Below are 23,108 nucleotides of genomic sequence, written 5' to 3'. Positions count from 1 at the left end.
TAACTACACCATGGCCATTCACTGGGGCTACAGCTGATGCAAACACAAGGAGAAATCTGATCTGCTGCCTTCATGGGTGCTGTCACACTGAGAATGCACCAGCTCCAGTTTCCTGTTCACAGCTCTTGCATCTGACACTACTCACTCCTTCAAAACATCTCTGAAAGTCCAGCCCCAGGAACTGGATCTGCTCTCTTTGCCCTCCCTGTGCTGCAGCTCTCATCTGCTGCCTCTGTGTGGGATGGAGGGAGGGGGAAGCTGCCGTGCTCCTCACTTTATCAAAGATGGTGGCATTCCGAGCTGCTGTGGCAATCCACACCTCCTTGAAGAATTTGTCACAGACGGGATCCTGGTGTTCTGGATTGAGGTCGGAGCCGCCAAGGACAACCCTGAGAAGACAAAAGGGATGAATGCTCACACAGGCTGAAACACTGGGCACTCCCCTCTTGATAAATGCCAGGAGACAAGGAGTTTCCTTGGGACTTGCCAAACCCTGTGTGCTCCCAGCACCCTCCCACTCCCATGCCCTGTGATAATCTCTCAGCTCTAAAGCTGCTTGATTTTCTCCCTTTCTTCTGTGCAGTAACTGTCCAGATGGGAAACAGGGTGCGGGGAAAAAAAAAAAAAAAAGGCCTTAAACTAAAAATGGCTGTATTGTGGGCCAGATGGCTGCTCACAGCAAAGAAGCTTCCTTTAAAAAGTGACACTGCCACCCAAGATTGAGAGAGTGTGCAAACGGATCTGGAGGGGAAATACCACTTGTTTATAAGCGCTTCTAGTGAAATCCCAGAGCAAAAATAATTTTTAAAATCAAGCCAGCAAGCTGTGGACAGAAGCAGTGTGAGGAAACAGCAGCAAAACCCTGGGCTAAGTCCAGGCGGAGCAGAGCTTGGGCAGGCAGTGTTAGCCCACTGGTTTGAAAGGCCGTGGGGGCAGGTGAAGCCTGAGCAAGGCCTCCCCTGTCCCCTCTCCCTGCTCAGCGCGTGTGTGTCCCCTCCAGCCCCACCTGAAGCAGCGCAGGCGCAGGGACTGGGCGAAGCGGCCGGCGCGGTACTCCTGGCCGTCCATGACCGAGGGCACGGTGTCGCTGTCCTGCACGATGATGGCCATCTCACTGTCCCTCTTCCCCAGCATGCTGCGGTCGTTGATGTTGGCAGAGCCTGGGCAGGGCAGGCACAGGCAATGTCTCACTGCTGCTCCAGGTGCTCCTGCACAGCCTCCATCACCACCCGCCACCCCGGGGACCTCCGCACCCTCGGCCCCGCGGGGAACACCCTCGGCTCCGACAGCTAAATCCCCAACCTGATGCATGAAGGTTTTAGCTGTTATGTTTTTCAGATCCTGTAACTTTCAACTCCATAGAGAGGTTAGTAAGCTCCCTTCACATTTTGGTCAGATCCTTCTAAGCCTGAGAACCAAGGACACCATCTGCCTCAGGTCCCAAAAAGTACAAACAAAAGTGAATCGGGGTGGGGAGCAAATTGGAGTATATGAGTTCATTACCTGAATCTATAATTAGATACTATGGACCAAACTTGTTTCTGTCTGAGAAACTCATGACCATTGTCCATTTTGGGTGTAGCCCCTTGGGGAGGCTTTGTCTGCCTTTACTGTACCTGAAGGCCCTTCAATAAATATATCCCCTTGTATCTTTTTAACTTTGTCTGGCCTCTGTTTCTAGGTAAGCCCAGGCATCAGCCAGGGGGCTTCCTTATGGAAACACAGACCCTGAGAGGAGCTGGGGAAGAGAAAAAAAACCCACCTAATTTTGTAGGCTTCAATGGAAGAAAATTAAATCACAGCCAAGCCCAGGCCAACATTTTCAAAATTTGTTCTTTCTGCAACTTCCCAGATGCTTCTGCTGAAGGAGCCACAGCTTTCAAAGGTCTGAACTGCATTTGGTTTGCATAGCCAGCTACCTGAGGCAGGATAAGCTCTCTGGGTAAATCACAGAATGCTTTGGCTTGGAAAAGACTTTCAAGCTCCTCTCCTTTTAACCTCCTTGCCATGGTCAGGGAAACTTTCCACTAGACCAGGTTGCTGTGCCATTCAGGGGGATCTGCTCAAGACCAGCTGAGACTTTGTTCCCCCAAACAGGTTTCTCTGTCCTACAGAAATATCAGAAAGCAGGGCATGGGGGAACACTGTTTGCTTGCAGCTGTTGGCTCCAAGGGAACAGCAAGATTCAGGGAAGGATAGGCATAATGAGGTCATTAACCCACAGAAACAACCAAAACAATGATAAAAAAAATCTCCAGACACAGCTGTAAGAGACCCCCAGGCTGCAGTTAGCCATTGAGCCTTCCCAGGAACTGGATTGACTCCAGGGGAGCCAACACCTCCAGAGGAAAATCCAGCTAAGTGCCCCTCTGTCCTTTCACCCTCTCCTCCAGCCCAGAAGCTCCATGAGCACTGAATTTCCATGCACTCTCTCTCATGTGGAAAAGGGATGACTTCCCATCCTCTCACCAGGCAGCAGAGATGCACAGGCTGTACAAAAATCTACCCTCAAGCTTATAGGTACAGAAAATAAGGACTAAGAGGCCTCAGGCCCCCCAGACCATCCCAGCTGGAACAACAAAGCTCCTGCTGTGATATCAAACCACCTCAGAGCCACTCTGTGTACTGGAGAAGGTGACAGAGGAGCAAACCTCACCACAGGGCATCTGAGACCCCTGCTTTGAAGGGAGGGAGTATTTTGAGTCTTGTAAAATCTGGTATTAAGGTATTCATTGGCAAAGCTTTTATTGCTGATGTAACAGCTCAAAAAGGGCTTCTTTAAAGAAACAGGCTGAAATTCTGCTGCAGTGTAGAGCTCTGAGCCTGAACTCTCTTGTCTTTGCTTCATGTTCTCATAATAAATACGGTAAGAGAAGAGGATGAAATGATATCTATTACTCCCTATAGCATATTGTCCCATTCTTAGGGAATAGAGCTGATACATGACACATGTTGTCCAAACCTTCCAAATTTTACAGTGCATTCTGTTCTTTCAGGAACAGATGACAAGTCTCACAAGTCTTCCTGCTAGAGCAGAGTTTGATACAAGACAGATGGACAATATTCCCTGCACTGGGATTCTCTTCACGGTTACACACAGATTTAAAAGATTTTAGAAAAACAAATGAAATGACAGCCCTCTGAATCCTTTCTTCCCTCTTGATGAATTTATGAGTTTGGATTTTGGGGTTGGTTTTTTTTTTTTTTAAACAGCAAAGTATTTCTCAGGAAAGAAATGACAACATAGCAAAGTCCATGGCCCTACAGCCTGCACTGTGCATGGGGATGGGAAGGGATTGATCCAGGTATAACCCAGTGCCCCCAGCCTCTCCTGAGAGCCCCTGCTCACCAATTATAACTGTGTTGTCATCAGCAATGAGCAGTTTGCTGTGCACATAGATGAGCTCTGTGACCAGTTTTCCTTCCAGCTCTGCATATGTTCGAAGGCCACAGAAGGATATGTAGTTTATCCACTTATCTCCAACTGAAAATTAAAAGACAAGAAAACTGATGGGATGAGAGAGGTGGAAGAGAAAAAAAAAAAGACCTTGTTTACATGAAGACCCCTTTGAATAATAGTTGACTTTTGACTTTTAAAACTTATAAATTAACAGATAACAGAAAGAGTTTGTTTTTTTTTTTTTTAAATAGACTTGAAAATTTGCTTGTGAACTCATTGTGCTGCTCTGATCTGCTGCCTGCTCAGAGACTCCCACTTCAGTGAGAAATTACTCCAGTCTCCTGGGCACAGCACAATAGGTGGACTATGAGACTGTTTTTCTGCAGATGCTGCAGAAAGGAGGCTGGAAGCAGGTGTTTTTTTCCATGGTCAGTAAGGCAAATGTGTCCTAATGCACTTGTGTGCAGTTCAGATTTACACCAGGACCTAGAACAAATGGAGCATTATGCACGGTCCCAGTGTTTGTGATATGTGGGTTTTCACAGTGCTCCAACTCCCAGCAGAGCAAATTCCAGCAGGATTCCTCATGGCAAGGAAACAGCCTCCTGCTTAGGCAGGTTCTTCCTCTCCACATCTGACAACTGCCAGGAATAAACCCTGTGTGGGATCCACGGGGAAGGCTGAGCGCTCACGGCTCCCAGAAGCGTGACCCCGCTCAGGACGTTTTCCAAATAACACAATCCTGAGCAGCTGCAACTGTGCTGTGCTCCTCCCTGGGGTGCTCCCCTCCTCTGGATCAGGGCTGCAGCCAGGTCTGAATTCTGACAAGTGGCCATGGCCTGTGTGACCCAGCAGAGCTCACCATGGGAGGAGGTAAGGGGCAAGGAGGAGGTCGCTCTCAGCCCGCAGCACGTGCTGCATTACGTGTTACAGATGCATCCATCAAACAGCAGCATCCAAAGTAAACAACACAGAGGAGAGGAATAAGGTTCTTACCCTCTGCCTTCAGCTGGCCCAGGATGGAGTTTTCCCCTCGGCACATGGTCCTGGAAAGAAGGTAGGCAGCCATCAGCACCCCCGTGGCTCCAGACAGCAGCTTGTGCTGGAGCAGAACTGGGTGGGGTAAATCACAAACACAGCTGCCTCTCAAACAGCAGGAGAAACAGGGTGCTTCTTTTCCCAAATGACTGGTACTACTTCAAGGACTGCTCATGTTCCAAAAGGAGCTTATTCCAAACTACAGAGGAGCTGGGGAGCACTTCTGCCTTCTAGAGCACGTGGCAATGATTGTAAATGTGTGACAAGCAGGGCTGCCACCCCCCGTGCCAGGCCTGGGTGTGAAATCACGTTAAGAAAACATGCAGAACACCAGGTCAGGGAGTTTGTGTGATTATGGCTGGGCTGGAAAAGCCACAGCTGGAATTCCACTGAGAACCAACCAACCCATGGGCAATCTCCTCTGGTTGCCCTTGCAGGAGGAAGCTCAGGCAGAAGGGTGAAGGGGACATTCTACTTTCCATCTGCTTGTGTCCCCTGCCCCTCATCCTCCTGGAGGTGCAGCAGGACCCCTTCAGGCCAGCAGACAAGGGGGATTTCACTCTGAGGGCTGCAGCAGTCTCTGCACACTGACTGTGCCCTGGCCATACTCTAACAGAGCAGCTTTCCAGTAAAACCATCTTGGGCCATTTTGCCTTCTACATTTCTCACCCTGCTGCATCTCAGTCCTTCCTATGAGACCTGCTGGGCTGCAAGTGCCCCCCCAAAACATCCATCCTGGAGCAGGGGAATCACACTGGGGAAGATGCCATTGCCTGCATGGGGCCAACAGGCAGAGCCAGGCCAAGTATTGGTTGAAAAGGCAGATTTGGAGACAAATCTTGGTCAGCAAGTCTGATTAATCAGGAAAGTGGAAAATGTGATGGTGTTCGCAGGGGTCTTAGGATGAGGGAAGAGACGAGGATTTGACTCTATGTTTCAGAAGGCTGAAAATTATTATTTAATTATATATATTATATTAAAACTATACTAAAAGAATAGAAGAAAGAATTTAATCAGAAGATTAGCTAGAATAGAAGAATAGAAAAGGAAAGAATGATAACAGAAGCTTGTGTCTCGGTCAGAGAGTCCGAGCCAGCTGACTGTGATTGGCCATTAATTAGAAACAACTGCATGAGGCCAATCCCAGATGCACCTGCTGCATTCCACAGCAGCAGATAACCATTGTTTACATTTTGTTCCTGAGGCCTCTCAGCTTCTCAGGAGGAAAAATCCTAAGGAAAGGATTTTTCAGAAAATACCATGGCTACAGAAAACAAATCATAGAGTGGCTTGGGTTGCTTGAGCCTTAGAGCTCATCTAGCTCCATGCCCCTGCCACGGGCAGGGACACCTTCCCCAAGACCGGGTTGCCCAAAGCTCTGTCCGTGCTGGTCCCACTGATGGCAGGTGGGGCTTGGGGACCCCCTGCAGCAGTGGAGGTGTGCAGGGGGCTCTGACAGCCTGGTGAGGTACCTGTAGTTGAAGTGCATGATGGCCTGCAGGGCATTCCCCCCTCCTGTCGAGATGTCCCCTTCGAAGCCGGGCAGCAGCGGGATCACCACGTACACTCGGAACCGCCTGTTCTCCCTGGGGAACAGAGAGTGTGGGAATGTCAGCCTGGGCAAGGCACAGCTTCACACCACCTGAACTACCCTTGCTTTCACTTCCCCTGAGATGACTGAGTTGGTTCCCATCCAAGGCTCCCTCCACTTTGAGCGAGCAAAGTGTGAAGTGCAGTTCCAGTTTCAGGGAATCATCACCTGCCATCAGTGCTGCTCTGAGAGCTCCTTCAGGAGCACAGGGAATAATTTACTCTCAGCTAACAACAAAAGAAGCTAAAGGAAAAGAAACACATTTTTACTGAAATTTAAGGGCAGGCTAAGGATTTTTCAGGTTGTGTCTGCCACTATAGAAGTTTGTTTGAGCACCCCAATATGCCAGTCACACTGATTCTGGTGCAGACTGGTGGGGACAGCTGCCTGGCAGAGCACAGCAAAGCTTACAGAAACCCAAAACCTAACCCAACATTCCCATTGCCTCCTGGTTTCAGAAGTCAGAAACCCAAGATAGAGAGAGTGTGCAAATGGGACAAAGGTTTCCACAAAAGGTGGGAAAAGTTCAGGGCACAAGCAGAACATTGATCACTGGGGGAAGGCAAATATATTCTTGATACATCACAGCACCCAAAAATCTCACTTCCAGAGTTCTCCAAACTAATCCATACCCTAATCCTGACCCCACTCAGAACAAAAGTTACAATTATGGGACTACTTGGGGCTTTTCTCAAAGCTCCCTTTGGGTTTCCTCTGCTGACAAATGCCAGGTGCATCTGCTCTGAGAGCACTTTCCAGGTGCCCCTGGGCGCTGGGCATTCCCTGCTCTGTGCCCTGCAGGAGAAGGAAGAGGATGATGTTCCATGGAAGGATGCTGCCACTAGATGGCAAACACAGTTTAATCAGCACAAAACCATTTCAGCAGCACTTTGAGGAAGAGCCAGTCTGCAGTTTTTGCTAGCAGCACTCCTTCCTCGGGCAAGCCATGCCTGTGAATTTAGGGGTGTGGGAATTGTGAGGCACTGGGGTCCCATCTGAGCTGGGAGGGAGACAATGAGGACCTGTGTGCCTCATTTGAACCAGAGCTTCCTTCCAGCTGTGCTGGGCACTGCAGAGTGGCTCTGGCTCACCAGCAGAGCTCAGAAATAGTTAATGAGGCCTTACCCAAACACAAGAGACTGTGAAACCAAGTCTGTTTGTATCATGAGAAAGGTCTACCAACAAAAGCATTCCCCAAAAAGCAGCTTGTTTGTATAAGGACAGTGTTTACTAAACTGCTTAGAGAGCCACCCATGAAAGAAAGAGGAAACCAAGAAAATAACATTATTAATAACATCAGTAGAAAATATTTAGTCTAGAAGAGTGAGAAGTATACAAGCTCACTACAGACCTTAATTTATAATTAAATGCTATTCTCCTGGGGCAGTTTGGAAAATTAGCATTATGATACAAACAATTTAGGTCTCAATTTACTTTTAATCTTAGGTAATGTAGAATTTGAACCTTATATTCAGTTAGGAATTGCTAACATTAAGCCAGCACAGTACTGGTATACAACTGGAGTAATGCAGAAGTGAGCATCATATCTGGAAATGGGTCACTAAGAACCTGTGTGACTCCCTTTTGTGATAGACTTTTAGTATCTGGACAGAATGACAAATTACATAAACTTTATAAAATGGGGAAACCTTAACAGATTCCCTGGAGAACTGGCTGCTGCCTCAGTAGCATTGCTAACAGCAGGCCACTGATGCAAAGGACCTGTGGTGGTCAGTTCCCAAAGGCAGGAAAGGCAGCCCAGAGAGGCTCTCCAGGGAGACATCAATCAGCACAGAGATCACAGGATCCCAGAATGGTTTGGGTGGAAGGGACCTTGCAGCTCCTCCAGCTCCAAAGTCATGGCAGGGACACCTTCCATTGTCCCAGGCTGCTCCAAGCCCTGTCCAACCTGGCCTTGGGTACTTCCAGGGATGGGGCAGCCACAGCTTCTCTGGGCAATCTCTGCCAGGCCCTCACTACCTTCACAGGGAAGAATTTTTTCCCAATACTCAATCTAATCTTCTAATTGGCCTTCAAAGCCATTTCCCTTGTCCTGTCACCCATGCCCTTTTCCAAAGTCCCTCTCCAGCTCTCCTCTAGCCCCTTTAGGCACTGGAAGGTGCCCTAAGATGCTCTGTCCAGCTGCCTCTGAGCCTCAAAGCTGCACATTTTTTCAGGTGAGAAAATCCATCCCACCTTTTCATCCTTAGCTAATTTCAGTTTTTTGGGCTACTCACTACAGCTCACACAGATCACAGGCAACTCCACCCCATTGTTAATACCACAGCAGATAACACCCAGGCTCTCCCTGTTGCAATAGTGCTCTTCTTTCCACAGTGCTCTGAACATAGCCTGGCCCAGGGCAGCTCCTGGGGCCCTGCAGACATGTCCTGCACTCTGGTGGCTGTCTCAGGTTGGATGCCTTTATCCAAGTGGGAATTTCCAAGCTCAAGTGCAAAAAAGAAAAAAATTCCTGCAACCTTGGAGAGAAAACTTGTGGAAAAGCAGGCCCTGCAGAGTTCTGGACAACTACAATGTGGAAAAAACAATCCATGCAAGAAAACATCACCACGTGTGGCAAAAAAGCCCATGAGAGATGAAAGGGAAAAGTTTAGAAAGTTTCCAGTATTTCAGCCCAGCAGGAGCAGGGTACAGTTTTATACTATGAAATGTATGTCTCAAAGAGACTCCAGGGGAGCAACCCTAAGCAAGGCTGCCCAGGATCAAAGTGAAGACAAGGCACTACCTGTGGCATTAATGTTAGCACAGGGTAAGGTGTGCTGAAGGAGTGTCTAAAGCATGGTTGGATTCAATCCATCCAGGAACAAACAATGGTCCCCTTGCAAAGACTGGAGGTGGTGAACACCCTCCAGCATGTACCAGAAAAAGTTGTTCAAACAATAGCAGAACCCTGCAGTCAAATCCTCAAAATGTGTTTGCTTCCCCAGTTTGAAGCAGCTCCTCTATAGATGATTTAAATAAACCACAAATCCCAGTTCACACTTCCCACCCATGAAACTGCCTGACCACCCAGCTCAAGGCAAACTGGCAATGGAGCAAAGGTGTCACTGAACCAGAACACAAAGGACTTGTCTTTAAACAAGTTCTGTAGTTAAAAATACATTTACATTGGGGTAAGTCCAGAAAATCACTTTCTGTATGCAAAGAAACCACTCAGGAGTCTCACTGCTGCAAATGCAGATGCTCAACCCATCAGTTCTGTGTTGGCACAGCTACTGTCCAGCTGTGGCCACTGAGGGGTTATTTTTTTGCACCACACCATGGAAATGCACCTGAAGAGTTCCACTGCCTCATTGAGAACAGGTTACCTGTGAGCTTTAAGAATCCTCTGAGCAATCGCATCACCGATCTTGTTCCAGACAACTTTGTCATCAGCACAGCTAATAAAAAACTGGTTCTGCAGGAAAAGCAAGAGAAGCTACGGTCAGACACTGCCAGCAACCAACCCAAAGTATTTGCATGCTTTATTTCAGACCAAGAGCAACTAAAGATAGCTGAGTTTGTGTGCCGTTGGATTGTAGGCTTTTTGAAATTATGATTAAATGATATGTGTGTCTGTGCTTGCTTAGGGAATGAATTAGTCCTTATTAATCACACTCCTTAGAAAGTTCATGTAAAGAGCAACCTAACAAGAGCCTAAGGAAAAAAAAAAAGAGGAGAAAAAGCATCTCCATTCAGCCAGCACTGAGTGTCACTCTGACACAAGAGATTGCTGCAGATGAAGGCTGTGTGGATGAAGAGCTGCCCTGTGAGTGGGAGGTTTGGGCATGCACAAGGGACACTGCAAAGCCACAGAGGGGACAGGGAGACTATTGCACAGGCCATGAAAGCTGCTGGCAATTTTCCAAAGAGCCTTATAAAGGAGAGGTCTACTTTTTCCCACCTCGTGGTCAGATGGCTGTCAGGATACACAGCCATCAGTCTGGCCTGAAGACCACTGAAGGTTATGGATCTGTCTAAATGCATAAAAACTGAGGACCAAACCTCAAGAAGTAATCACCCTCCTGATGGCTGCAAGCCATGCCAGAGCATCAGGACCCTCCTGCCTGCCCTCCTGGCACTGACCTCTATGTAGATGTAGTGCTTGCTGTTCTCTATCACGCTGATGTAGGCCTTGTGGATGGACTCCTCGTGGTATTTAATGCCAGCAGACCAGTCAGCAGCAGAGCGGATCACCTGGAAAGCAGGAGAGAGACACCTTCAGCTCTGTCCCTCCAGGACAGCACCATGGCACCTGGATTATCCCAGGGCCAAGGCTCTTCCCTGGCACAGCCAGGCTGTCACTAAATGAGGTGGTAAGTGCAATATTTATAGTGCATTTGTAATTGTGAGAGAGAGCAGGCAGAAACATCATTAATGCTTAGCAATGTTTTGATTAAAAACATAAGAGCCCTGTGCCATTGCTGTACTAGGGCCCTCTCCCACCTGAGCAGCTCCAGATGCTTGCTCTTGCTTAAGGTCTTAACATAAAGTGCTTTTAAAACAACCTAAATTTCCAAGCTTTAGGGATGCACATCCCCAGCAGTGATCTGCCCAGCACTCTAAAGCTGGCCTCCAGCTGGGGCAGGGTGTTTTTCCCCCAAGGAGGTTGTACAGAATCATACAGTCAGTCTGATAACGCAGGCCATGCCTTTGTCCTCAGCACTTGAGGTCAATTGTTTCTTCTGCCAAATTCTTGCACAAGCCATCCCATTTGTGATGATACAACTTTTAATTTTTTTGTTCAGCTGCCCACATTTATTTCTTAGTTTTTACTGGAAATCCACTTTGAAAGTAGATTCCTGCAGGATGGCCAGGGCATGTCCTGCCCCTCCACCCTGCAGTTTTTGTGCCAGAGAGCCCAACCAACATGAGAAATAACCTTTGTTTGTGCTCTGGGCCAGGCTGAGCAAGCCCCACAGCAGTCAGCATCTCGTCCCCCCCAGCCAGAGATGCTGTGGCACCTCCTGCTCCTGCCCTTTGAGTCAAGAGGCAGCCACACTACACCCCAAGTGACGCTTTCCTAGATGGAAATGTAGTTTTTAATTAAGTGTTGGCAGAGTACGTGCTTGGGAGAATAGTTACTCATCATTAGCCTCTCTCTTTAAACATTGTCAAGACAAAAACAGTGAAACAATAGCCTTAAAATATCTCAATATAACCATTATACTGGAACTCGGGGCCAGTCCCACACAGCACAAGACCCAGGGGCTGGGGATCTGTGAAATGTGTGTGTCAGTTCCAGCAAAATCCTGATCTCTTGGGAATCCACCAAACCAATCCTCTCATCTCCAGAGGATCTCTGGTGCTGGCGCTTGGGGCCATGGCTGTTAAACAGCAGATGGCTCCTGAGCTAATTCCTTCACCTGGACAGGAGCTTTCTCCCACATCTGCTTTTCCCAGTAGAAAACAGGTCCTGCAACTCTCATATTTGGCTGCGCTCTGGGCCAACAGGAGGGTGCACTCTGCAGTGTCCCTAGATGAGTGTTGGGGTCACAAATGTTGGATTGAGTTGAGCCTGAATACAAGGGCTGTCACAGCCTTTAGCAGTGCCAAACAGCTGCACTTTGCCTGCACAAACCTCTGCAAGGCCATGCTGATCAGTCCCAAAGGTGTTTAATCACTCATTTGGTTTACAAAGCCAAGGCTGAGAGCTCCCACTCATCCCAAGCTGAGCACTGCTGAAGCAACACTGAGCACCACAGCAGATCGAGATCTTGAACAAAATTCCACCACTGGCATTAATAAGCTGTTACTGCCATTAATAAGAACAGAAAAAAACAGTTTTTCAGGGTTGAAAGCACGCTAATTATTCCATATGCAGCCTGGACTGGAGCTCACAGCACTTCCACTCTCAGCAGCACAGCAATCTGGAACTGCACTTCAGAAAGTGGCAGACTGTAGCTTTTTAGTGCACAAAATCTGGGGGTTTTTTTTGTTTTGATTTGTTGTTTGTTTTGTTTTGTTTTTTGCTAGTTAATACAACAGAACCATCACTCAGGACCATTCCTTTGCAGCACCATGACTTCCCAGTGCATCATCCACCTGCCCTTCCCTACATTCCTCCTCACCCCTCCACATAACTGGCACCTCAGCTCACTCCACACCCTGGGCTGCCCCTATTACAGTGCCACCATCCCTCTGCCTCACCCCAGAGCAATGTGTCATGGCTAATTCCAAAAAGCTGGCACAGCATCACCCAAAAAGCTCCCATCAGCTACAACCTCAAATCCCCCTGCAAAGGGAAGAAGAGGTGTCAGAAAATGTTGAATGAGACAGAATGAGTAAAAGGTGTTTCATCTTGGACCTTCTCAAAATGAAGTTGGTTGTAACAGGTCTGCAGCCACAGGGACAGGACAATGCCACCAAGGCAACATCCCATGGAGACAAAGCTGTGGCACTCACACATATCCACACCTGGAAATTTGCTACACAGCCCTTCCCATATCACTGATGTTTCAGCTCACACTTCTGGACACCTCTCTTTCCTGTCAGGGTATTTAAAGGCAGCTGGTTCAAACCCAACCTATTTCATGAGGACAAAAGGCCACATGCTGCCCAGCAGAGCCCCTCCCATGCAGAGCTGGAGGAGCTGGAGTCTCCATGTTCCAGCCTCTCCCTTCCCCTCCCTTGAGCCTCTCAATAGCTTGTCATCTCTTTAACTTCTCTAACTGATACAAGGGTAATAAATGTGATGTTTGCTGAGGGCTGGTGCATAAACCCTGAGCAGAGCAGGGTTCTCACACAGACTTCAAAGAGGTGAGGGCTGCCAGAGCATTAAACTTTCATTGCATTTCCATCAGGAATGGGATGTTGCCTCACCACATCACATTTTTTGCAATGCTGGCTTTGGCAGATAACTGCAAACTCTGGAGTGGAAACTGGGAGATGGAATAGTGGAAAAAAAATCTGGCAGTGCCTTTGGCAGATCTCTATTTGACTCTTGCAAAAATCAATGTGCTCTTGCAAAAATCATGTTGCTTATTGCAAGCTCAAATGAAAGAGGATTGGGAGAGCATGCCTGACTCCTTTTCCTCCTTCCCAGCCTGTACCTCCACAGTGTTTCCCACACACACTGCATTCATCTTCCCTGCCCAAGGGAAAGCCCTTGTCAGTGCTCTGTCCTCCCAGAGATGCTTTCCTACTCCTCTCCTCTCACAGAGGAGAGCAAAACCAGATGGTACAACGAGGCTGGAATCTGTTGCTGACAGGTCAATGGTTTGGGCTTGCAGCAACATTGCAATCCCCAAGGATCCTTTGTGTTTTCCCTTCCTCTGATCTGCCCACAGTTGAAGACAGATTTGCAAACAAGGTCAGAAACAAGAAATCCAACAGCCAGGCTTTCCTCAATCACCCCACAGCCAAGAACAGTCCTGGGATGCTGGATTTTACCTTGGGGCAGTAACTGCTGCCTATAAAATCCCTACACAGTACTCAAATGGAGATAACAGGGGATTGGCTGCTGGCCAGCCAAAAGATTCAATACTAAGAAGAACAAGAATATTGCTTTAGTTTTTCTGGGTAAAAAGTTGGTAAAAGATTTTAGGATATCTGCTTATTTCTGTGCAGAACTGTACCACTGAGATGCGAGCACCTGAGCCCTCTGCTCCAAAATGAATAAACTGGACAGGCAAGAGGCTGATATTTCTGTCCCTGCAGAAAAGGAGAAGTCACACAGATATGCCCTGATGCACCCCCTGGGAGCTCCAGAAAAAGGCAACCAGGAGAGGGAGTTCAGATCCAGGCTGCAGATGTCTTCCCATGTCCTCACTCCCTACAGCAGCCAAATCTGAAACCTCCATCAGGAGGAGAGACTGAGTCACTTTCAGATTCACTGTGGGACTTCAGGGATGCTCAGGGCACTTGTGTCACCTGGGCACCAAGGGAAAACAGGCCAGTGTGGGTATTAGGGAGGAGACAGTCAAAATTTTACTATGTGCCTGCAAATCCCTGCCTTGGAGCTTGAGGAGGGCACCCAGAAACCATAACCCAGCTGAAGCAGCCTGGGGACCTGCACCCAGACAGGGTGCCCCAGCCTGAGCAGAGGAGCCCCCCTCACTGCTTCCACCAGGCTCTTCCCCACCAGTTTTCCCTCATACTGGGAAGGTTGGCACATTTCAGGACAACCCATTTGCAGCCTAATATCACGTAGGTTTATTTATCTGTCTACATGCAGGGCTGTTTTGACAGATGCATAAATAAGAAATGAGCAAGGTAGTTTCAAATGAATAATTTACAAGACAAACCTGCTCTCTTTTTGCTGTTTATGGCATCACTGAGAGCAGCCCCCCATTTCCTGGATGTACCAGTTATTTGCAATGCCTCAGCAATGTGGTGGCCAGGCTGGTTCTCCAACTGCTCACCCATCACTCAGCACCGGAGCCTGCGGATTCCGCACTCACTGCTTGAGCTCCATCCTCCTCTCCCATGGCCTGATGCCCTGAGCCAGTAGCTCTGCAGCTGGGCTGAAGAGAAGCTGCATCTAGGTTTTTCTCAGATTAATTTCTCCTTTGGGAACTGCTTCCAGTTCTGTAATCAGTAGAGCTTAACTTTTTGCTACAGCAAACCCCGTGATTTAGAAGTTGTGGCTTATCTTGCGGTTGAAGCGTGCTCAGGGGACACAAGCCCCATCAATTCCATGAGAACAAGATTTCCCAAAAAGCTGGTGTCAGACACAGACAGGGAGGCATTTACAGCCACAGGGAACAGGATGATGCCTGAAGGGGACTACTTCCCAGCAAGCTGGGAGCCTTGCTTTGGAGGCTGATGTAAAACACCCCAGAACCCTGACACAAGATCCGTGTGCTGCCCATCCCTCACCACACAGAGAGGAGCAGACAATGCCCTGGCAATCCACAACAGAAAAAAACATCTTATTTCACTAAGCTTCCCCAAGCAGTGCTGTCATCTGGGCAGACCACTCCTTACAAAGAGCAAAGTCATGCATTTTTCCTGGTTTTGGTCTAACTGCTCTTACTTCATACATCTTTCATCCACAGAGACACACAATGGTTTTGCTGCTTCAGCATAACTATTTTGACTTTGTACTCTTCAACAAGTTCCTATTTCTGCTGGGTAAGATCAATATTCAAGTATTCAAGTATGTGCACTTGACAGAGTGAACTGGGCTTTTAAACAGAGGTATCTTGGCAATTCTGACTGTGAGACTGATTGTCACAAATCAGACTGTGGGCTGACTGTGTGGAACTGCAGAAGACCCACAGGGGTGTAGGGCTGCATAATAAAGTGCAGATGAAGCTCAAGGCAGAAAGCAAGACTCCAGCTCCAAGACTTCACTTAATGCTGGGCTCTCACTGACCACCACCCGTCTGAGCGAGGCGTCAGGGCTGGCAGACTGCTCTGAGATCTGACATAAATACTCAGTGGGTAACCTCAACCCATCAGGCCTTCTTGAATTATAAAGCCCAAATGTTAGGTGTTAGAGGAAGAGCAGCAGAAAACAAACCATTAAACCACAGAGCTGTGCAAAGTCACAGTGTTCCCACCACTTGCAGACACTTTAGTCCCCTTACCTCAAAGATGGAGATATAAATTAATGCCTCTCTACTAAAAGTGTTGCATTATTCTACTACATTTGAGGATCTGATCACCTAATCTGTGAGTTGAATTAGACAAGAGTTTTGCATCTTAGAATTCAAGTTCTGCAGAGGGTCTGTCAGGCATTCAAACTTCCTGGGAGGATGCAGAACAAGCCCTCTGAGGAGTATGTGAGCAGGAGACCAACACCCACCTGGACTGTGGCAGGAACAGCCTCAGGGACCTGATACTTCAACTCATGAGCAGTTTGCTGAGATTTTGGCAACAGGAATGGGTAGGACAGGGACCGGTATTTGGGTTTCATAATCTGCACAGGAGGGAAAAAAACAGATAAAGAAAAAATGCTTGCAACAGATAAAGAAAAAATGCTTGCAACATACCAAACAACACAAGGAAATAAAACAGATGCCTGCAGAGGGCAGGGGGATGAGGCAAGGCTGTGCTTATCTCCGTGCCCCCAGCAGTGAGAGCACACCCACCTTGGTGAAGTTCCAGCGCTGGATGAAGTGCCGGGCGATGTCGCGCGCGGCTCTGCCGTGCACCACGGAGGAGATGTCGTGCCAGGGCATCCTGGGCGTGGTGTACCTGTCAATGAAGTCTGGGGGACAGGGGAGCACGGCTGAACTTCCTCAGACAAAGGACATGAGTGTGGAAAAAGCACAGTATCCCCCTCCTCACACTGAGGTTTCTGGCACCAAGCACCCCCAAGGCAGATGACTTGGACTGCAACATCATAATTGGCCCTAAAATCCCTCAAAGGGAGTTTTGCTGCTTTTTCCTAGCAACCAAACCAAACCAAACCAGCCTTGTTACCTCTGGCTTGGAGGCAGGAAAAATAAGATCTGAGACTGAAAAGGTACAGAAGAAAGTTTGGGGAATGCCAAGACTCCAACTCACCAGCAAAAGGCTTGTCGAGTTGAACCCAGTCTTTAAAGACAAAGTTGCAATAGTCTTTTCCGTGCCAGAACCTGGTTTCCCCGAGCAGCTCTCCAACACCTGTCTTCAGACTACGGATGGATCCTTTATCTGTGCAGGCAAACAAAACAAAAACATGCTCCAAAGTCATGGCCATCCATTGCACACAGCAGTGAGAGACTCAGAGGAACAGCACTGCTGGGACCTGCCAGTCCCAAGAAGCTGAAGCTGGTTTCTCCCTGGTCTTCCTGCTACTTTCAAGGGATATATGTCAGCATTTTTTTTTCCTATTTTAGTATTTCTTGTATAATCAGAAGAGGTTATAAATAGGAGTCTGTTATGGAAATGAAAAGCAGATGCTGAATTTTATCTTGGACTGCATCACCCTATAACCATTTGCCTTTCCCAGTTCAATAACACCTAAATATTCCCATATGGCAGATCATGTATATCATCTACTTCATATATTTTACATTAATAGTGAACTAATTCCATCTTCTCTGCTAGAGAGTTTATTATTTTGCCTCTCTAGCAGGGTGCATCTCCTTTAATAGAAGTAGTATTTATTATCTAGAATGAGATGTTCATGTTCCCTCATGAAGTATTGTGGGTTTTCTTAGTATCATTTTGCTTTTTCCAAATAGCAGTGTCATTTGTGATACAATTTCACATGTTGAACAAATGGATCCTGCATTCCAAATTAGTGTTGATTGAGAACAGTCTGAAATATTGTATGCAGGGATATTCCCTCCTAACAGGATCCTATTTCCAGAGCACATATTTTAGTGCAGTGAACTCTTCTTCCAGGCTCTTAAAAAATCAAAAAATGTTGGCCTACACCATAAACAGTTACCTGGTGTTATTTCCTGACTGTGAGAGCAGCCTTCATCTGCGACACCAAATATTAATGCAATAATTATACATCAATGCCATCAGCAGAAACTTCCTCCTAACCCAACCACACCACCAGGTAACCACAAAACCCCTCAGTACACAGAAAAACCAACTTTAAACAGTCAACAAAACACACACTGGCAGCAGCACAAGACCAGGGAACACAAAGCAAGCCCTGCCAGCGCCGCTGTGACCCTGCCAAGCCGAGCTGAGCCAAGCCATGCCAGAAATGCCATGCAGCAGGTCTGCACCACAGCTGCCTGGGGAAGCTCCAGCCTCTAGTGAGAGTCCAGGTGGAGCTGGGGAATCACTGGCTCCACATGCCTGGGTGGGAATGGCAATGTGTGGGATGCAGGCCAACACATGCTCTGATGACTGCACAGTGACTCATGAGTGAGCATGAATGGCCACGGGGGAGACTGCACATTGTCTCCACAAAGACATGGAAATGCTTTGTTGCCTGCCACTACTTTGTAACCAATATTCTCTAATTGGCAATTAATGCCTTAGAGGAAGATGTTTGTAAGAGGATGATGCTGAAGAACTGCTCCTCACTCCGTTCCTGCACCCAAAGGCATCTTGGAATGGTATCAATGGTAGTGGGATAGGCCCTTCCAATACCAGTCCAGAGATGGAAACAGCTCAGTGCTCACAACTCCCCAACTCCTGTCTCAACTGAGTCTGCTTTCCTTGGTTTTAATTAGGAGCAAAAGAGGGGACCCAAGTCTTTGTCCAAACACAGGACTGGCAGCAGCCACTCTGCTGCTTCCTCTCTCTGTTTGCATGTCTTCCTGCATCAGTCTTACTTTAAAAATATCCAATACAGAACTTCCCAGTTCCAGTAACAGCTCTTTCCTTTACAGGATGAGAGCTGCTGAAATCATCACATACCAGAATCAGAACTATTTCTGCAACTGTTCCCTGCTGGTTTTATTGCAAATTTTTTGTTTGCTCATTTGTTTTATTTTGGATTGTTGTTGTTGTTTGGGGGTTTTTAATTCTTATTTATTTATGCTGCAGCATTTGTAGTTTCTGGAGAAGGCTCTTCTGCCAGGATGCCCACAGAGGCGGGATAAGGATGCTGGCAGAACAACAAGCAGCAAAGGCTGATCCTGGCACCCAACCTCACTCTTCCCAGAGTTATAATGCAAAAACATCAGCAGCTAAAGCCTGAAGGAGTCCACAGCTCTGCCTTCCTCCACTTACCCTCCCGAGGCTCAGCAAGCCCCTGTTTGGATTCACTGTGGTGATGGAACATTTTCAGATGGGGCCTTAAACTCTGGATTATATTCGGCTGGCTCCTAGTGGGGGTAGAGTAACCTGCAGAAAGTCAAGATGCTCTATTCATGGCAAAAACACATGTCCACCTCTGCCACCATGGTGCCTGCTCCTGTCTGAAGACACCTGGCAGACAGGAACTCAAACCAGATGTCAGCTTGCTGGAACTGCAAGTGGCTGCCAGGCAAAGGACCCAACTCAGGACCCAGCTGGTTTTAACCCAAACAGATGTAATGAAGTACAAAGCCATGGCTGTGTCCTGAGCTGACTGCAACCAAGACCCCCATGAGGAGCCAGAGGCAAGAGAAAGACCAGCAAGGAGGGATGGAAATTCCAATAAGTTCCCCCATCTTCAGGAGCTGAGGACTTTCAGGAAGGATTTCATTCTGGAACAATTGCCAAGCTGATCCTTGTAATTTTAGCACTGAAGTTATCTTTAATGTTGGGAATTAAAAGCTGCATTTAAATATTCAACTGATGAACAGACTTTCCTCTCTAGTAAGTGGGTAAATTTGGAATATTTCCATTTATGTGAACTTATTTAAAACCTAGCTTTTAAGACTAGTATGTGAGAGGAGATAATCCCATTCAGAAATTATTTGCTTGTTATAATAAATCCAAGTTGAAAAATGAAAGATTCAATTCTCTCTTGCAGGAACAAACACTTTTCAACAATACAAACATTAAGAATCACATACACTGTATCACATCATCTGATGGCTCATGAAAATTGCTAATTAGCTAAATAAAAAAAACACATAAAACCCTTCTTCTCTATTTTGCAGTGACACAAATCTACATGTTGGCTACACACAGCTATTATTCTGATAGTTAGGTAACTTGTCAACTTTCCTTCCATACAAAGAACACATTGCCCTAGAAATCACGTGAACGTGCACAAACACCCACCACCACCTCCACACATCCTTTATATACATTATTTAGCTGAGCATCACTCACTTGACTCACTGTCGATGCTGCTGACGCTGTCAGAGTGGTGCATGCTGTGCTTGTGCAGGTGCTTGTAAATGCTGAACCTTGAAAACTTTTTGGGTTTTCCTACTCCTTTCATCTTTGATGTGTCTGGGGCATCATCAGCATTTCTCTCGAACAAGTGGCTCTCTGGGGCCAGACCTTGAGGCTGCAGCAGGACACGTTCAGTCGACTCTGCTGTAGCCTTAAAAGACACAAGACATGGCTGCAGGTCAGGTATGGAGAGGTTCCCCTTTACAGATTCTCGTGCAGATCAGTGCTCAGGAACAACCACGAGCCAAATTTTGCTCTGTGACAGACACATTTCAGTGGGAACTAGGCATGCTTTCTGGGGAGTGTGGACTGAGGAGGTACTTACCAGGAAAGCCTAGTAATATTAGCAGCATTTGGATCCATAAATTTACTCTGGATTATTACTTCCCTTGAAATTCTCATCAACCTTAGACCTCGCAAATTTTTAGAGACATGTGGTTGCATACAGACCCAAGTTAGCAGAAAGCTCAGCAAACAAGGCAGCTGCTGAGGGCACAAACAACAAACATTTCAGAGCACTCTCCAAGTGCTTACTCTGCATTTCTAAGTTTTGTTAAGAAAAGAGAGGTTGCCCAGAGAAGTTGTGGATGCCCCATCCCTGGACATGTTCAAGGCCAGATTGGACAGGACATGGAGCAACCTGGTCTAGAGGAAGGTGTCCCTGCCTATGATGGAGGTAGAACAACATGATCTTTAAGGTCCCTTCCAATCCAAACCATTCTAAGATTCTATGATTTTAAGAACACAGACTTCAAATTGTGGCTGCTGTTGCAAGCTCTAGGGGAAACCCAGCTCTCTCATTTCTGTGCCCTAGCAAGGGCTTGTCAGCACCTACACCTAAAGAATCATTGGATCCTTAGATCCTTCCTCTCACCACTTATTTGTCATTAAAGCCCCAAAACCCCACTCCATGCTCAGAAGAGGACACAGCCCATTCACCCCTCCCCAGACCTGCCATGGCTGACTGTGCCCACCAGCTGGACCCTGCCCATTCATGTGCAGGCCCAGGAATTTACTGGGGAGAAGGCAACAACAATACCCTGGAGAGATGCACTATAGGCTCCAGGCATTCCCCATAGGATAGGATGAGGAAAGAAGCTTCTCCCATGGAGCTCTGCACCACTATGTTAATTTGTCCCAGTTCTGTCTTCCCCATTGTCCCACTGGCCTTCCCTACCCCTTTTACCCTTGTATGTTAATATTTATTAAGTTCTCCCTGCCCTGTTTTCCCATTGGTTTGTGTAACCCCGCCAATCCACCCTGGCATTTTCTATTGGTCCCTTCCCTGTGTACCACTCCTGAGCCCTCAGACTATTGGATCTGTGATGCTCTTCTCCATCCCCTCTTTTCCTGGACCCTCCTTTATCTTTGTCTGTTTATACCCTGGACCCTCCTTTGTCTTTGGCCCCTGGACCCCTTCAGCGTTGCCCTACATTGAAACACGTTGGAACTCCATGCCTGGACCCTCCTGTGTTTTCACTGCTGAGCTGCTGCATGTGTGTTTGTGTGTGTGCTGGTGCTCTGGTGGCTCCTACCCCCTGGCTCTTGGGGAAGGTTGCACTCCCCACCAGCAGCACCCACTTACAGCCAGGTTGGCGGTGGACAGTGACTTGGTGGCGGCGGCGGAGGCGCGCTTGACGCTGCCCACGTCAGTCAGGCGGTGCTCATCATCGTCCCAGCGCCCGTAGGCCAGGTCAATGCCACCCACAAACGCCACGGACTGGTCCACAATCACCAGCTTCTCGTGGTGGGCCCACAGGTACACGGAGGAGGACACGTGGTCTGGGTGTCTCATCACCTGTGAAGAAACCAGCACTCGAGCTCAGCATCGCTGTTAAATTTAAATCCTTCCAGGCAGAGAGCTGGTCAGCCTTTTTTGGCTGTTTGGGGTGATGGGGAAATGCTGGAGTTGTTACTGGATGCATCCACTGCTTAATTAGCAGAAGCTACTCAATTTCCCCATAGCAGGTGTCAGCCATATGGCAGGCAGGTGTTTCCCCAGGATGCAGGAACCCCAGCAGCAATGATTACTGATGCTGGGACAGGTCACCCTTACAACAGCTTCATAAGAGGACCATAGTCAAAGAAACTGCTTCAGTTGAGCTGTAATAGCTGAGCTTTCAAACACAGAGCCTGCTCTGAAAGAAAATAACATATTGGTGATCTGAGTCACTTCTTTGGTTGTTGCCACCACACAAGTGAAATGAGAAGCTGGGTGTTTTTTTTCCCCCCACTTAAAATCAAATTGTTTGGCATTTGTTTAAGAATTTCTTTTTGACAAGTGTCTGTGGAACCCTAATTTCTGTATCTAAACTCAGGGTTTTATTTATGATGTTAGAGCCACTAGATCAGTCTCCTGGAGAAAAAGCTACCAAGTTTGACCTGGCTGCCCCCAAAACCTGAGACACAGCTCGTGTGTATTGTCCAGTTTTGCTACAAAGATGATGAACAGATGCTTCCCTTCCCTGTGACAATTGATCAAGTGAAAATAAATCAATTATTCTAACATAACAAGTATCTTACTGCTCATTAAGGTGTATGTGTCTCTAAGAGACTGGATCTAGCCTTATTTACTGGTTTGTCTGCCACAACTGATTTTCTGCTTGGTGCCATAAGAGCAGTGTAACAGCACAGGACAGGGCAATGCTGTTCTTCTGTGGTGGGAACATTAACACCCAGGGTTGACTTTGATCATTCACATTTGAGCAGAAATGCTGAAATGAGACAACACTCTCAATTTGTAATTTTCCATTTGATGTAACCCCATTAACTTGTCACATGAACTATACTTCTTGTGAATTAAGGCAAACAGTTGCTTTGGCAAATCTAAACTAAGCAATTTTATGTTCCATTTGAACCGAATGAAATGAAATTGCCAGATGTGGCATCAGCATATGGATGTACCTTGTCAGACACACTGCAATGGTGGGAAACACTCCTGAACTTGCAGTTCCCACCCAAATACACCAGGGTCAGCACCAGCCATCAAGAATACCTGAATGCAAACACCCTCCACATAGTCCTGTGCAATTACCTTGATGTTTGGATGGAGGTGCATGAGCGTCCGCTTGCTGTATTCGCTGTTGATCCCCAGGGCAAGCTCCACCTCTTTGTACAGCATAACAAAAATTCTCACTCCTTGTTGCTGTCAGAAATAAAAAAGAACACATTGAATACAGGCACATCAATAGATAGTGTCTGTTTCCAAAGGGAGGAAAAGCTAGAGGCAGTAAATGTGTTGTGTTTGCTGATGGAAATGCTGACTGAGGTTACTTGTTCCTGGTTACGCTCTTCCAGATCCCCCATGGGGACTCCACAGCCTGGAATAACCTTGGGAAAGCTCTCCAGCTTTCTGAGAAAGGCTCAATACCTGGATTTGTGTGGGTTTTGTTGTTTTGTCTGAGCTAT

The 23,108-nt window shown here is 47.3% G+C and overlaps 1 protein-coding gene across 2 annotated transcripts in view; it reads right to left on the bottom strand.

Moving 5' to 3' along the window:
- Window positions 1-23,108, bottom strand: part of PLD1 (phospholipase D1) — a 62,837-nt gene that overhangs the window by 5,138 nt on the left and 34,591 nt on the right. Inside the window, exons 13-26 of one of the 2 annotated variants that reach the window (XM_066556347.1) lie at window positions 22,735-22,845; window positions 21,286-21,498; window positions 19,635-19,851; window positions 18,603-18,716; window positions 16,485-16,613; window positions 16,067-16,185; window positions 15,781-15,894; window positions 10,116-10,226; window positions 9,359-9,447; window positions 5,911-6,024; window positions 4,397-4,446; window positions 3,350-3,484; window positions 1,007-1,160; window positions 275-389 (exon numbers count right to left, since the gene is read on the bottom strand). In XM_066556347.1, coding sequence (XP_066412444.1) covers window positions 275-389; window positions 1,007-1,160; window positions 3,350-3,484; window positions 4,397-4,446; window positions 5,911-6,024; window positions 9,359-9,447; window positions 10,116-10,226; window positions 15,781-15,894; window positions 16,067-16,185; window positions 16,485-16,613; window positions 18,603-18,716; window positions 19,635-19,851; window positions 21,286-21,498; window positions 22,735-22,845 — 1,785 coding nt within the window. The remainder of the gene's footprint in view (window positions 1-274; window positions 390-1,006; window positions 1,161-3,349; window positions 3,485-4,396; window positions 4,447-5,910; window positions 6,025-9,358; window positions 9,448-10,115; window positions 10,227-15,780; window positions 15,895-16,066; window positions 16,186-16,484; window positions 16,614-18,602; window positions 18,717-19,634; window positions 19,852-21,285; window positions 21,499-22,734; window positions 22,846-23,108) is intronic. The other variant, XM_066556348.1, reaches the window with a different exon arrangement.

Source organism: Molothrus aeneus, chromosome 10 (assembly GCF_037042795.1).
Source record: "Molothrus aeneus isolate 106 chromosome 10, BPBGC_Maene_1.0, whole genome shotgun sequence".
Lineage (NCBI taxonomy): Eukaryota > Metazoa > Chordata > Aves > Passeriformes > Icteridae > Molothrus > Molothrus aeneus.
This window is presented reverse-complemented; position numbering and strand designations above follow the sequence as displayed.